At 53.5% G+C, this 15,845-nt stretch overlaps 2 protein-coding genes across 2 annotated transcripts in view; both read right to left on the bottom strand.

Moving 5' to 3' along the window:
* Positions 1 to 10,377, bottom strand: part of ST8SIA3 (ST8 alpha-N-acetyl-neuraminide alpha-2,8-sialyltransferase 3) — a 48,932-nt gene extending 38,555 nt beyond the window's left edge. The window contains exon 1 of the mRNA XM_010003658.1: positions 10,370 to 10,377. Coding sequence (XP_010001960.1) covers positions 10,370 to 10,377 — 8 coding nt within the window. The remainder of the gene's footprint in view (positions 1 to 10,369) is intronic.
* Positions 10,378 to 14,859: 4,482 nt separating this feature from the next.
* The window catches only part of WDR7 (WD repeat domain 7), an 88,621-nt gene continuing 87,635 nt past the window's right edge, over positions 14,860 to 15,845 (bottom strand). The window contains exon 27 of the mRNA XM_010003659.1: positions 14,860 to 15,063. Coding sequence (XP_010001961.1) covers positions 14,860 to 15,063 — 204 coding nt within the window. The remainder of the gene's footprint in view (positions 15,064 to 15,845) is intronic.

Below are 15,845 nucleotides of genomic sequence, written 5' to 3' on the forward strand. Positions count from 1 at the left end.
CTCCTGAGTGCTGCCTGCTCCCTGCCTGCATCTCCTGAGTGCTGCCTGCTCCCTGCCTGCTGGGTCAGGCAGCAGGAGCAGGGAATCCCACTGCCAGCCCCTCGGAGCAGGGAGATGTTCCAGCTCCCTCAGCCCAAGGCAGGCAGGTCCCCCCGAGTCCCCCAGCCATCAGGAGCAGGTCTGAGCCGTTTCAAAATGCGTCTCCCAGCTCATCATCATGCAGAGCAATTTTTCATTCATCGGGAATCTACGGCAGCATTTTGATGGGAGAAGCTCCCTACCCTGTTTCTTTTCCACCTGAAGAAAAACAGCTTAATTTCTCTGGTTTGATAGATTTTCCTGATCCTTCAAAAGGTAGAAAAAGACTCTTGAAAATCGGTCATTGAACTATCCACAGGCATTTTATAATGGCCGTAAATAGGTCTATACTGAATAGCTCTCCAGGCATCAACTTGAATGGTGTCCTTGACACTGTTATTATTATCCTCACTGAAAAAAAAAAAAAAAAAAGAAAAAAAGAAAAAAAAGGGATGAGAAAAGAACAAGAAAGTCTGGGAGCCTCTCCATGCCACAGTCAGTTTGTCTCCTCGGCGTGAGAAGTCTGGAAGAGCTGAACCCCCCCTTGCTGTATCCATGCCCCCAGAGAGGGGCCATCCAAGCCATTTCTCACCTCCCAGAATTGTCATCAATTTCAGGGAATTTCATGCATTTAAAAAAATAATAAAATAATAACACGGAAAAAATGAAATCAATGCACAGGAGAAATTTTGTAAAGTCTGGAGCAAATGAAGGATAAGGAGGAGAAGTTTGGGGTCATTTGCTTTCTGCCTTTTGCCCCTGTGTCTGTTATCAGTTGCCCAGCTAAATCCCCAGTTACTTCCCTCTGGGGACCACGTTTTTATAACTCCTCATGCTATGGAACAGGGAAATGATGATGCCTCTGGGGCTGCATCTCCAGCACTGGGGTCAGGTCTGGGCCCCTCACTGTAAGAAAGACATTGAGGAGCTGGAGTGTCCAGAGAAGGGCAACCAAGCTGGGGGAGGGTCTGGAGAACAAGTCATACGAGGAAAGGCTGAGGGAACTAAGGATGTGCAGTTTGGAGAAGAGGAGGCTGAGGGGGAGACCTCATTGCTCTCTACACCTGCCTGAAAGGAGGTTGTAGGGAGGGGAGTGTTGGCCTCTTCTCTCAAGTGAGTAACAACAGGACCAGAGGAAATGGCCTGAAGTTGCAGCAGTGGAGGTTCAGATTGGGTATTAGGAAGAATTTCCATACTGAAAGAGCAGTCTGGATGGGACAGGCTGCCCAGGGAGGTGGTGGAGTCACCATCCCTGGAGGCATTCAAGAAATGTGTAGATGTGGCACTTCAGGGCTTGCTCTACTGGCCCAGGTTGTGGGGGATTTTTGATGGGTGTTTTTTTTGGTGGAGTGTTTGTGATTGTTTGTAGGGTTTTTTGTGTGGATGGTTGGACTCTGTGACAACAGAAGTCCTTTCCAACCATGATGATTCTGTGATTCTTTGCTCCTGAACTCCAGCTTTGGGGTGGTTACTCTTCAGGGTAACCATTTTATAGCACCTCAAGACCTCACCACATTCAGCAGCAGCAGCAAGAGGTTTTCTGTTGTAGAACCCACTGTGGCTGTGTAGAACTCCACCACAGCATCCTCACCCTTCTCCCCTGAACCTGTCCTTTTAACCTTCCATCTCTTGGGATTAACTCTTATGTCATGAGAGACACTGTGGAAAAGCTTGTAGATAATCAGCAAGAGCTATTTTCTCAGAATAAATAAGGTACTTTCATTTCTTGAAAGCCACTCTGATTTTTCCAGCCCACTCCCAAGGCAAAAATAGCGTGGCCTAAAAATGTCAGTGTGTGTGTATAGATTTCTCTCTATGGAAAATGAGCAGAACCATCACTTGCTTCTCCCCTGGAGCTCTTTCCAGGCTGGGAACTCCTAGACCCTGGAGATGGACATGGAGAGACAGCACGACCCTGGCCTGACTGTCACACCTCCAGCAGAGGGAGAGGGTGCTTGGGTGCCAGTCCTGGCTGGCAGCTCTTGGCAGGATACATTTACCTAGGGCAGAAAACGAGGTTGTAAGTGGAGCACACGGCAACCTGCAGAGTTTGGGGTGTAGCTGAAGTGCAGTTAAAACAAGGCCAAAGACACAGCACCATGCTGGGAACACTCCAGGTCAGGTTAGATGGGCCTCTGAGCAACCTGATCCAGTTGCAGGACCAGCGTGGGGGCTCAGCCTTGTCCCCAGGAGGGCTGAGGGCACACAAACTGCCCTCCTGGCACTCCCAGCACCCCAGCACTGCACATGGATATCCCTGCCAAGCCTGGTATTCCCCCTGCCAGGAATGCACAGCTGTGTGCACAGCCCTACATACAGCTGGGGGTGGCTGCATCCCACTCATGCAAGCTCCAGTTTGCTGATTTACCATCCAAGATCTATCTCTATCTATCTATCTATCTATCTATCTATCTATCTATCTATCTATCTATCATCTTTAATTTGCTTTAATTATTCTTATATCTCAGGTTGTGCTAGAAAATTTCTGTGCTTTCTTTGCCCAAACAAGGTGGGACCTGACAAGGGTTCCTGACTCCTTTGCCCTTCTGGAGCTCATCCCTGAACCTCTGCCCAGAGCATCACACCAGGCTGCACCAGTGAGGTCAGCAAAGCTGAACAAACTGTTCCTGACCACTGGTGATTTGCCCAGTTCTGACTGCTCCTGCCCAGCACTTGGGCTCCCTCTCCCACCTGCACCAGGAATCAGGCAGTAACGTGTCCATCAGGCTGTGCCAGAAGTCTGGTCATTAGGTTAAAACTCACTCAGGTCCTTTTTGTGCCTTGACTACATGGTAGCCAAGCCCAGGGGATGCTCCACACCCCCAGCCCTCCTCTGGGGCTGTTCAATAAATAAACCTTGGGTCTACTTCGTGCTCTGGATTGTAAACTGAAGGAAAGCAGCTCAGGCTGGGGGTGTCCCAGTCCCCCTGGACAGGGCTCCATGGCAAGGGCTGCAGGAAAGCAGCAGAGCTTGGCCAGAGCCCCTTGGCTGCTCCTGCCTACAAACCTGGGCTCTTATTTTTGTTTTTTTCCTGCTCTGGAAAATGCAAATACAGCTTTAGTTTGCAGAAGTACAACAGAGTTAAAATGAAACTGTAAAAACCCCATCCTTTGGGATCCACTCAGTCTCTCCACACCCTGTAGGATCCACTTGGTCCCTTTGCACCCTCTGGGATCCACTCCATCCCTCCACATCTTCCTGGATCCACTCCATCCCTCCACACCCTCTGGGATCCATCCCATCCCTCTGCACCCTCTGGGGCCCATTCAGTCCCCCAGCAGCTTCCTCAGGGAATGGCTTCCCACCCCTGCCAAATGCCAGCCCCTTGACCCCGTGCCAGCTTGGCAGAGCAGCCTCCCTTCCCGTCAGCGACAGCCACTAATTGCTCCGGCTTCGTTAGGAAGCGACAGCCTCCCCCCCTTCCACCACATCCCTCCCTGGGGGCTCCAGTGCCTCCTTTCCTGGAAGTTTTTCCTCCCCTGAGCCCTGGATTTTCGCATCAGCCTGTAATTGATGCCAGGGAGTGACTTCTTGCCTGGACGTGCCCCTGCTGGTGCAGCCCCCGGGCTGGGCTCTGCTGGGTGGGTTCTGGTGAGGCGAAGGGCAGGATCTGGTCCTGCCTCAGCCCAGACACTCCCCTCAGAGATTTCCAGCACGTGTGTTTTACATGTATGGGTCATACAGACGTGTAAAGAACCATTTGGGTTGGAAAAGCCCTTTAGGATCATCCAGTCCAACCATTTTGACCCAGCCCTGCCCAGGCCAGCCCTGCCCCATGTCCCTCAGCACCACATCTACACGGCTTGGAAACCCCTCCAGGGATGGGGACTCCAGCCCTGCCCTGGGCAGCCTGGGCCAGGGCCTGACAACCCTGGCCAGCAAGAAATGCTGCCCAACATCCCATCTCAGCCTCCCCTGGCAACACTGCAGCTCATTTCCTCTTGTCCCATCCCTTGTTCCTGGGGAGCAGAGCCCGACCCCCCTGGCTCCAACCTCCTCTCAGGCAGCTGCAGAGCCAGAAGGTCTCCCCTCAGCCTCCTTTGCTCCAGCCTGGACACCCCCAGCTCCCTCAGCTGGGCAGGGGGGCCGTGGCTGCAGGGGGTGGGCAGGCAGAGCCCTGCTCCTCTGCTGGGCTTCGGGCAGTGCTGCTGCAGCCCAGCAGAGCCAGGCACACTGCCCAGCCAGCCCCTGGCTCACAAACACCAGCCTGGGCTGCCCTGGCTGAACAAAAACTAGCAGGGCTTTGGGACACCAGTTTTTTTGCTGCTGGTTGCTCTTTTTTATATATTATTATTATTTCCAAATCTGGGCCCATGTTTTGCTGCTACCTCTTTTCTATACGGCTGGGAGCTGAATTTTCAGCCGTGTCAGTCCCCTGCCCTGCTGGGAAAGCTGATATCCCAAAATACAGATCTATATTTAATACCCGCAGCACATCCGACGGTTACATAACTCCCATCTATTAGCTAAGCACAGTAATGAGTGCCTGGCATTTTTAAAACATCAGTTAATTGTCTCCCTCCTCGCTGGCAGCGCAGCAGAACAGACAGAAAAAGGCACAAAACAAATCCCACAAAACCGCATCTGACAGGCTGAAAAATCCATTTTCCAAGCAGGAAATATGGGAAGGGCGGGCGGGTAATGAAAGGCCCTGAAGGAAAAGGTTTTACCCAGCAGATTCATTTCAACGCCTTTAAACCCCCGGCGGGGCTGGGCAGGGCACTCGGGGGAGCAGCCCGGGGGTCCTGGGTGGTCGCTCTGCCCGGCTCCATCGCCAGCTCCAGCTCCTGACCTCCTCCCCCCCAGCTCCACCACCCTGCCTGGCTCTGGAGGGAAAGCTCAGGGGGAAGCCCAGGAGCAGGATGGGCAGACAAAAGCCACCTCTTGTCCCAGCGCCGCGTGTGTCTTTGAGGGGAAGGAGGAGCAGTAACTCTGAGCTGTGCTGCACCGTGTTCATCTTCTGTGGCCACCTTTTGTCTGGCAGCACAGCCTCCCTGCCCTGCCCAGCACCCGGGCCAGCCACCCCCTGTGCCCAGAGGCTCCTCTCCACACACCCCCAGAGCATCCCTGCCTGCTCTCCCACCCCCACTCCACAGGGAACTGTTCTGCAGTGGCAGTTTGGGCTGAATTTGTTGGAATTCTTGATTTTAGGCTTAGGATTGATTTGCCTGGAAAAGCAAGTAAGCCTAACTAGCAAAATGTTAACTTTTTGGAGCCAGCCCCTGTTGTGAATAAGGCCGAGTGCTGGTACAGGAAGAGAAATATCTGCAACATCCCCCTGTTTTCCCCTGCAGAGACAAATAACCAGGGCAGGAGAGGGAGTCTGGCAGATCTGGAGGGCAATCACGGAAAGCTTTCACGTTTAGGGAGCAATTAATTATCCAAACCTCCAGTTTTGGAGAAGAAGGTATTTAATCTCTTTTAATCCCTGGTGCCTTGGACCTCTGACCTGGGAACCACGACCTCGGCATCGCGCGCTGCCTCCCTCGGGATGGACCCAGGGAGGGACCCTGGCTGGGTAAACAATCCTTCCATAAATCCTGGGAAGTGCTGCCCAGGAAAGCTTCCCTGTCGGCTGCCTCACGAGATGGGCTCTCAAAAATAAGACCTGGGAGCAAGGGCAGGTCTGGCTGAGCCCCACAGCCCTGGAGCTGCTCCCTGAGCTTCAGATCCTGCTGGATCGAGGGCAGGAGAGGGAAGCTGAGGACCTGGTGCTGCACACACCGTGCTCCTGGTGTCACACCAGGTGGCTCCTGTGGTCCCACACCTACAGAATCCCAAACTGCCCTGACCTTGTGCCAAATCAACCTGCACGTGCTCGAGGGGGCTTTGCTGGCACAGCCCTTGGCTCCCCTGCTCCTCCAGCTGAGCAGCTGGGGCTTCCTGTGTGACCACAGGCTTGGGCAGGGGATTGTAAAAGCTCTGGAAGGAAAACCCCAACAGAAATCTGGAAAAACATGGATATTATAGGCTGACCTCTTTTGAAATAGCCAAAGATGGTGTGATCTGGGTTTTTTTTTTTCACTCCTACACATCTTTCCCTGCAGCCTCATGGTAGCAGAGCATCCACTCGAAGTGGTAGGAAAGGGGATTTGTTCCAAAGGCTCTGGGATCACAAGGGCTGGGGTGCTGCAGGTCTGCACGTGGGGTGACAGGCAGGGGTGGAGCCACCGCTGCCTCCCAGCCAGGACCACCACCCCTCCCTGCCACCACAGCCAGGGCCCTGCAGGCTTTGCTGAGTACCCGTGGGCTGGGGAAGGGAAGACTCCCCCTGCAGCAGCCGGAGCCCCGTGACACGGGGTGAGCAGGTGGATGTCTCTGGAATGCTGAGAAGTCCCGAAAATTGTCAGGGAAATGAGTCACCAGGGTGGCCTTGGCCGGAGCCCCCGGGAGCGCCGGAGGGCACCTGACCCTCAGCTTTCCCCATTTTCCAAGCCAATGCACTTGATGGGAACTCATCTGGCTGCTGCCCCGGTGACACCCCCGGGGCTGGGGGAGCCCTGTGGCTCCCGTGGAGCTGCACAGAGCTGGGCTCGGGGCTCCACTCCTGTCCCCACCCCCTGCACCCGCTCGGGTGCCCGCGGTGGCAGTGCCGGGGGTCCCTGCTCTGCTGGCAGGCATGGACACAGACATGGAGCTTCCCAGCAATCCCAGCCTGGGGAACGATGGCTCAGGGAGAGATGCTTTCATTTTAAGGACATTTGCTCCCCCCTTTTCAATTTCTGGGAAGCCAGTGAAGATCAATGGGCCTGTGTTCCCATCTGCACACCACCTGCCATCCCAGGGAAGATCACTGGGCTCACGGAGGCTTTCCCAGGAAAGCCAAGTGCTGCTGTGGCCCCAGCAGCCCGTGATCTCAGTGCTCCAGCTTCCTCCTCTCCCCCATTCTGGTCTTTGCTCCTTTTGGGCCATGGTGGACCTGTGTGAAGCCATCCCTGCTCCCACTGCAAGGGACAGGCAGCAGCTCTGGGGACACGCTCCTCCAGCACCTCCTTTCCAGGCCTTTCCCAGAAGTTTTCCCTGCAGCCGTGGAGCAGGAACACGAGGGGAAGCCTGGTGTGAGGAGCTGGCGGCCAAGCTTGCCAGGGATACTGCTCCTGTGCTGGGGGAGATGTGGGCAGGGGCTGGGGCTGCTGGTGCCCAGCCAGAGCTGGTCCCACAGGCTCTGGTGAGAGGACAGAGGCATCCCTGGGGATGGGGGTGGGAATGGCAGGAGAAGGGAGGCAGCTCCATCCCACCTCCCTCCCTGCCGAGTTTTATTCCTGGAAGCAATTTAATGGTTTGCTGATAACTCTGATTGGTTTTGTGTCAGGTTTGCTTTTAATCTCTGCTCTGCTCCACTTCACTCTCTAAAATAACTGTGATTAAAGGCTGCTGGGCCAGCGTCCTCTCCAGCTCAGGAGGATGCTGAGGGGTCCCCTGTCCCACCTGAGCATCCCACACTCTCTCCACCAACACCCCCAGCTCTGTCCCTGCCCCTGGAGCCAACGGGGAGGGCTCTGCTGGTGTCACCCTGACTGTCCTAGCTACACGGAGCTGCCTCCAATGGGACAGCTCTGCCTGCCCCAGGGTTTTTGGCAGGGCTGACAGGAGGCTCATCCTGCTTCCCATCCTCCTGCCCTCCTTCCCCTCCTCCCTCTCCTCCTCGAGCTGGGCAGGCAGCAGCCAGAGCTGCACTTGCTCCTGCAATAAACCTGGGACTGCTCCAAAATGGATTTTAATCCACTTTCAGTCTAAACTGCAAACAAGGTGGAAATCTGCAGCTGCCTTAATAACTCCTCCGGCTTTGAAGCAGAAATACATATTTTTGCAGCTCTGCAGTGGTGCTGTGCATTGCTGAGCAGGTTCTGTTTGGCTACGTGCTGGTTTGTGCTCCATTCCCATAAAATTCCTGTCGTGAAACACCACAAACCCCACCTTTCCCATCCTCCTGGAGCAACACCAGCCCTCCAGAGCCCCCTCACCGTGCCCATCCCCAGGGCACTCAGCTCTGGTGCATCCCTGGGGTGACTGCCAGGTGTAGCTGTGACCTGAGGTGACCATGACACTGGACCTCATGGTTGGATTTTACTCCTTGTCCCTGCAGGCTGCTGGAGAAGACTTTGTCTTTCAGTGAGACCTAAATGAATGACATCTCCTTCATGCTCTAAGCTGGGCTACTTTTATACCTGGTGTCACCCCAGTCCCTTGGCACACACCAAACCCACCTGCACCAGCCCCACCAGCAGCGACAGTCACAGCAACTGGAAGCAAAAGAAACGGGCAGTGGGACCACGAATTCTGACCAAACCAGCAGCCAACTTCTCTCTGGATAAACCTGCTAAAACCCCTCAGACTTGACAGCAATGTTTGCTTTGCCCACAGAGGAAGATTCATCTCAGGGGGAACAAAGCCCAGCAGCTCTCCTGTGGCCAGCCCTGCCTGGGACTCCCTGGCTGTCCCACGACACTGGTCACAAGAGGGTGGCACCGAGTGGTGACAATGACAAGGACACACACCTGGTCAGCACGGGGCAGGAGACACTCCTCTTGTCAAAAAGGTGATGTTGTTTTTTTTAAAAAAAATCTGATTTAAACTCACAAACTGTGCAGATTCCACCATCATTTCTTTGGAGAAGAACATCAGTTCTCTTTTCTCTGTACTGTAAAATGGGAGTAGCTCTGCAGGAGGGAACAAATGCCTGTTTAAAGTCTGCTACTTCAGTAAATAAACATCTAACCCCCCTGCCCCACGTTTTTAGCTGCTCCAGTTCTTTGCAAATAGGTTTCCAATTTACAAAAATCAATTAAAATCATATATCCTAAATGTAACGACCAGCAAGGATGTTCCCGTAGATGCCATCCAGCCTTCATTCTCAAAACAAAATCAACATTCCAAAAGCTCTGCTGCTGCAGCAGAAAGTTTCGCCTTTTAATTTTTCATACAGGATTAATTTTTAATTTTCAGACATCAGAGAGAGAGGGAAGTTCCCCAGGAGCCCTCCTGCTCAAAGAGCACTCCAGGCAACTATTGCCATCAAGTGTCAATTCATCTCACTGAAGGCTCTGATGCAGATTTTTACTGATATTTTTTGTTCAGACAGAAGTCTGACTGCTGGGAAAGTTTGGGGGCTTTCTGGAAGAAAGCCCTGTTCTCCTTACTCCTGAGTGCCCTGGAGCCCCTGTGGAGCCCCATCCCTGCCCAGCTCTGGGCACCTGGGACCTCCTGAGCTCCCTCACCACAGGCCATGCTGGGAAAGGTTGGCATGGGATCGGGGTGGCACGGCTGTTCTGGGATGTCTGCTCCTTCCATGCCTGCTCAAAGCCCTGGAACACAGGAAGGACCATCTGAAAGGCTTCGTGTACAAATGGAGGGACTTTAGAGTATCTCCAAGTGTTGAAGTCCCACAATTCCCACAGTTCTGCAAAGCTTTGGACTGGAGTTTGGGACCGAATACCTGCCCAGCCCATCTCCATATGTGCTCTGCTCCCTGGTGCCCACAAGCTCTGCAGCTCCTGTGTGCCCAGGACAGCAAACCCAGCTGTGCCTTCTGCTGCCTCTACACAGGAGGAACTTCCTCCCTGGCCATACCCACCCGTGCACATCAGGCTGGAGGGAGTGGGATGCAGGTGGATGGAGTTCTGAGTCAGCTGCAAGGAATGCTGATGGTTGGCAAGACATGCTGTGCACAACCACAGCTTTATGCTCTTTGGAAAAGAGCTCTGGTCAATACACTGGGTGGAGCTCAGCCCGACCTCGGTGGGCTGCATTTCCAAAGAGCTTTGGCTTCAGGCAGGATGGACAGCTTTGGAGGGGGACATCCACCCACCACCCAGGGACACTCTCTGTGCCACCTGGCTGGGCTGTGCAGCCGGTGGGACAGGAATCCTCTGCCCAGCTCCTGCTCCTTCCCACCAGAGCCATGGACACAGCACCAGCAGAGCCTGGCACATCCCACACCAACCCCCAGGTGAGGAGCCTTGAGGTGGGAAAGCAGGGGAGATGTCCCTGTGTGTTATGGCACTGAAAGCAGCAAATCTGAAGTGCCTGGTATGATTTTCCTAGAGGTTTTTCTATAGACCTCAAGTGACCTCTCATTTCCAGTATCTTACTCCCAATAACACTAATTAGTGGGCAGACAATCTCCACTGCACCAGCCCAGGCAGAACCTCATGTCACAGTTCAGAGACAACTGCCCACATGCAATTAACAATGTCCAAGCCCATCACTCCATGTCTCAGTCACCTTCTCCCAGGTTGGCTTGTTTCCCCAGGCCTTAAGACAGGCTCCTTCACCTGGGGCAGGAAATACCTGTCCATGGAGCCCACCTGCCCCTTCCTCCACCTCTGCTCCTCGGTGCCAGGAGCTGCCTGTCCGCCCATCCCACAGGTGCTGCCCCATCACTCCCCAGCACCTTCTGGAGGCTCCAGCTGCTCCATCAGCACCTGTGTCCAGCCTGGCCCCTGTGCTGCACCTCCCTTGGCTGCCACAAGCAGTGTGGCCCCACCTGCCCCACTCCCAGCCCAGGGTGGGCATCAGGGGACCACGTCCCCCCTCCTCACACCCACCTTACCCCGCAGACACCTGGGGCCAGCAAAACCTTCAGGGATGAAGGAGCAGAAGAAGGGCTGAGGAGCTTTTGACCATTCCATGTAGAACCCGAGGACACGGCCAGACATTCAATTATCAAAAAAATGATGCTGCATAAATGAAAAAAATATTGATCTTTTTGCATGAAAATGCAATCATGCCAAATAAAAAACAATTAATGTCCATGAATCCAGATATATAGCAGGAAACAGGCACATACTTTTTATAGGTAAATTGCTTAAGGTATAATCCAGGCTTTAGTATATTTTCATTTCTATTAAATGAGGAGACAGCAGCAAACCCTGAGCTCACTACCTTCGACCAGCTCTCTCCACAAATCAGACAGTGTATGTTTCGTGAGGTAAACAGCCAAACCAGGGCATCTGATTTTTTGAAATTCTTCTGCCTTTTCTTGCCTGACCTTTGGTATTTGCAGGTATCGACGCTCTCGCTAAACCACCGCGCAAAAAACACCTTGAAGTGTCAAGCTTTAAAAATGAGTCTTCTTTTCTCTTTCTCTTGTGCAGCCTGGATTATCTTGGCCTTGTCAAAATACATTCCCTAGTTAGAGGTTGGAAATATTTCCCTCCTGGCTCCCAAGTATTGATTTTCCAAGGCTCAGCTCTGCCTGTCAGCCCAGCAGGGCGCTGCCCCCAGACCAGGGGTGCTGGGGGGGCTGCCACGTGCTCGCACACCCCCAGAATCCAGGGGTCACACCACCCCTCGGTGGGTTTGTCATCCTGAAGGCTGCTTAGGTCATGTCTGAAGCTCCCTGGCTCCCCAGCCCTCGGGGCACAGGCTCACCCCACAGCCCCTGCCAGGGAGCACCGGGGCTCCCTCTGCCAGCAAACACGACCCCGGCTTCTTGAAAGTGACGGATGTGGCCCGTTCCAACCCGAACCCCAGGTGGCATCAAACACCCTCAGCCACCCTGCACGCCACCCCAGAAAAATCCCAGTGTTTGATTTATCCCTGTCCTTGGGGGGATGCAAAGCAAAGAGCATCACCGGGCACACAGTGCGTGGGTGAATTCCTGGAAGAGCAAGATTCCCTCTTTGCTCGGACACAAATTCTGGGGAGGACAGAGAACTTGATCCTCAGCCCCCTCCCGCCTCTGTCATCTGTAGCAAAGGCTGAAGCCCCTCACCATGGCCCCCCTCCCCTCCCCCCCCAGCTCATTCCTGCCCATTTTCAACTGGGAAGGAAGAAGTTTCCTGAATGGGGAAAAGGCTCCAGGTGCCAGGCCCGTGAATCTGCAGCGGGAATTATCTGCACAGTCAGGCTGATGCCACGAAACCAACACTCCAGCACAACTCAGCTTTATTTCACAAGCACATTTACACTGGGAAGTTAAACACAGACAGTGATGGGGAGGGAGCTGGACAAGACAGGGCTGGAGAGGCAGGGCCCAGGACCACTCAGCACACAGGGACCCCCAGCACCACAGCGTTCCCATGCGGGTGTCTCACCATGTCAGCTTCTCTGAGCTGCCCAGGAAGCCACACAGGTCTCTGCAGTTACCAGGACAAGCCCAAGCAGGGCACTCACAGATCAACACAGCCCTAGGAGCTCACGTGGGGCCATGCCCAGCACCCCAGATGGGGCAGGGGGTGCTCACAGCCCCCAGAGCAGGGGGATTAACAGGGGTGAGGGCAGGGATGTGCACGGGGCACCCGCCAGACCCTCGCCCACCCCAGGGCCCATCACAGGGTGTAGGGCTGAGCAGCTCCTCAGCAGCCATCTCACTCTCCTGCTGCCTGGAACTGACCTCCTGGGCTGGGAGGAAAAGTCCCAGCTCTGCTGCATCCCAGAGAGCCCATTTCCCATCTAGCTTAAAGCAAAGATTGGGACGCAGAGGTAATTCCAGCTGTCTGGTCACTGTACCACCCAGGGGGGTGGCCCACACGCCTCCCGGGCTGCATTCTGCTTGGAAAGTAAAGACACAGGGATCTGGGATAGCTACAGGGACAGGACGCTGGGATCCTGGTGGGAGAGCACTTCCAGGGGCCCTCAGCACCCTCCTCAGCAGCCAGTGCTGCAAACCACAGCAGTTGGTTCTGCCCATGAAAAGGCTCTGAGCCCTCCTCTTTATTTCTTGCCTTTTTAATCTCCAAGGTTACACAGACATCTGTATAAACACCATGTACATGCACATTGCAGCAGTTCACTTAGAAAAGACCCTGATATTCTACTACAGGATTCTCCACTCCACACTACATTCCCGCCAGAGGAAAGGTTAAACTCCATGGCAGTTTGTGTTAAACATTCCTAATGGTCTTAATTTCTTGCTTTTAAATTTGTTTTAAGGTTATTTTTAAACAGCAAACAGATATGTAGCTTCTGGACTGTAAATCTCACTTTCAGGTACAGTGCACTACACAGACCACCTAAAAGAAAATAATAAATCAATGCTTTTTATATTTAGAAGCCATTTTAAAAATTCATTTATTCCTTTTTGGGGAAAGGAAGATTCTCTAAGTACCATTCTTACTTCATTATGTAAATTCAGCCGCCTTGGATCTGTGAGCTTTTCAGGCAAAAATGGCAAAGAAAAAGCTATACAAACATATACATCAATATGTTTAAATAAAATAGTATTTTATAGATTAGGGTTGTTTTTTTTTTCATTACTGTGAGCATAGACCAGCATACTTACACACTATTAAATATTCCACAAAATCAGATATGTAAGAAGAGGGAAACACAGTCACAGCTAAGGTAACACAGGAATATTCCTACGGAAGAAAATGTTTCACCACACCCACCCAATATCTTACCTTCCACACACTTTTCACCATTTTGCCAGCCAGGACTGCTCCCCACTGATGCCACTTGTGCTGCCACGTCCTGTGCCCCGGGTGCAGGGCAGCACAGCCTGGGGACACATCCTGGCACAAATGGCAGCAGCTTTAGGGAGAAAAAGCTTTTGGTCTTTTTTTTTTTTTTTAAATAAATACCTGCATTGGTAGCAAAAAAACACCTTTATATATAAATACTCCTTTTTTTCAAGCTTGCTATTCCATCTTAAAGAGGCTTTTTTTCTTTTCTCTGTACACATGGACTATTATTCTTTCCTCCAGACGACAGCAAACAGCAACCGGGCACAGCAGCTCTGCCAATGCCCTTGGAAACCAAGCCTTGGTATGAGGAAACATCCCCTTCAGGGAAGGACACAGGCCCTGAAACTCAACCCCCTTCCCCACGGCAGTGAGCCCCCCATCCTAAGGAACCCGAGTGCCTGGCTCTGGGACCCAGGACACAGCGCCCGGCTCCGGGATGGACGGCCCTCTGGCATTCAGTGGTCACCAGGAGAAAGTACATGTAAACACCAGCCTTTTTGGTAAACATGGAGGTGCTGTGGGAGGCTCCAAAGGAACAAGGTGTTTAACCAGGGCTGCTGCGAGAGCTCAGCATCCAGCACGGAGCTCCCAGTCCCACGCTGCTTCCCGCCAGGCTCCCCAGCCTTCCTCCTGCCTGCAAGGGAAAACCAGCATCAGCCGGGCACAGAGAGGGAGGGAGGGAGGGTGAGGGGCATTGGAGCATCTCCCTGATGAGGAAAGGCTGAAGGAGCTGGGACTCTTCAGCCTGGAGAGGAGAAGGCTGAGGGGAGACCTGATCAGTGTATGCAAGTATCTAAAGGGTGGGTGCAAGAAGATGCAGACAGGCTCTTCTCAGTAGTTCCCAGTGCCAGAACGAGGGGCAACGGTTACAAGCTGGAGCATGGGAAGTTCCACTGAAAAATGAGGACTTCTTTACCCTCACTTTTTTACAGTGAGGGTGAGAGAGCCCTGGGACAGGCTGCCCAGGGAGGCTGTGGAGCCTCCATCTGCAGAGACATTCAAACCCCCCCTGGATGCAGCCCTGTGCAAAGTGCTCTAGATGATCCTACTTCAGTGGGAGAGCTGGACTAGATGATCTCTACAGGTCCCTTCCAACTCCAGCAATTCTGTGAGGCTCAGAATCACCGAACCACAGAATCCCCAAGGCTGGAAAAGACCTTTGAAGACCATCAAGCCCAGCCTGTGACCAACACCACCTCATCGACCAGACCGTGGCGCCAAGTGATGTACTCTAGGTGACCCTGCTCTGGCAGGGGGGGTTGGACTAGATGATCTTTCGAGGTCCCTTCCAACCCCTAAGATTCTATGATTCTATGAAGTGCCACCTGCAGCCTGTCCTTGAGCACCTCCAGGGATGGGGCCGGGCTCACCCTAGACCATGAAGCGGTGCTCCCTGCCGTCGTGGGCCATGAGGATGACGTTGCGGTTGGAGGTCCAGATGAGGCGCGCCAGGCGCAGGGCGCTGAGCGAGCCCGGGGACGCGGGCTGCACCGGGGGCACCTGGAACGTCTTGATGCAGCGCAGCTGGGGGGCCGAGTTCAGCATGCCAATGCTCCCCAGGAGAGAGGTGTTCATCTGCGGGGGGACACCCGTCACGCGCCCGGCCCGCAGACCCACGGCGCCCACCCCGACCTCCTCCCCTCCGACCCCCGGGACCAGTGCCCACAGCACCTAAGGTATGACTAGAGTTATATGAAACACCTATAAATAACGCCCTAATTAAGATGCTGTTGAGGGGTCAGGGTGGTGGTTAATGAGCACATGACTGTGCCCAGTGGAAGAGCTGGAGAGCTCCGAGGGCAGATCTTGCTGCACTTCTTGGGTGAAACTTACAGAGGCAGGGGAAGCACCAGCACACACAGTCAGAATTTAAGGGAAAAAAACCCCAATGAAATATTAGCAAGATGATAATTAAGGTAGAATATTATTTATCAAAATATGGGGGTTGGAATTAGGTGATCTTTAAGGTCCCTTCCACCCCAAACCATCCTGTGATTCTGTGTAGATCATGGAGAAGCTAGAGCTGAAGACACGCAGAACAAAGAGCAGGTGCCATTAGCAGTAGGAAGGGAAAGGACCCAACAGCAAGAGGCTGGGCATTGCCTGGGATCTGTGGAGTGACACCTGGGGGATCAGGCCAATTACTACTGCACCTCGTTTTTAAAGGTGAGATTCTCCGATCTAGCCCACCCAGGTACAAAACAACCCCACTTTGGAAGAGCTGCTTTCCTCTCAAAACCCTTCCCAGCCACAGGCACCACAACCTGAGGGTGCCATCAGCCCCTGGCAGCTGCAGCCCCCAGGTGTGCCCCAGGAAACCTTGGCAAATCCCGGGACACCGGAGGCGCCTTATTGCT

This window comes from Chaetura pelagica, unplaced genomic scaffold (genome assembly GCF_000747805.2).
Source record: "Chaetura pelagica isolate M959 unplaced genomic scaffold, ChaPel_1.0 scaffold488, whole genome shotgun sequence".
NCBI classification, from domain to species: domain Eukaryota; kingdom Metazoa; phylum Chordata; class Aves; order Apodiformes; family Apodidae; genus Chaetura; species Chaetura pelagica.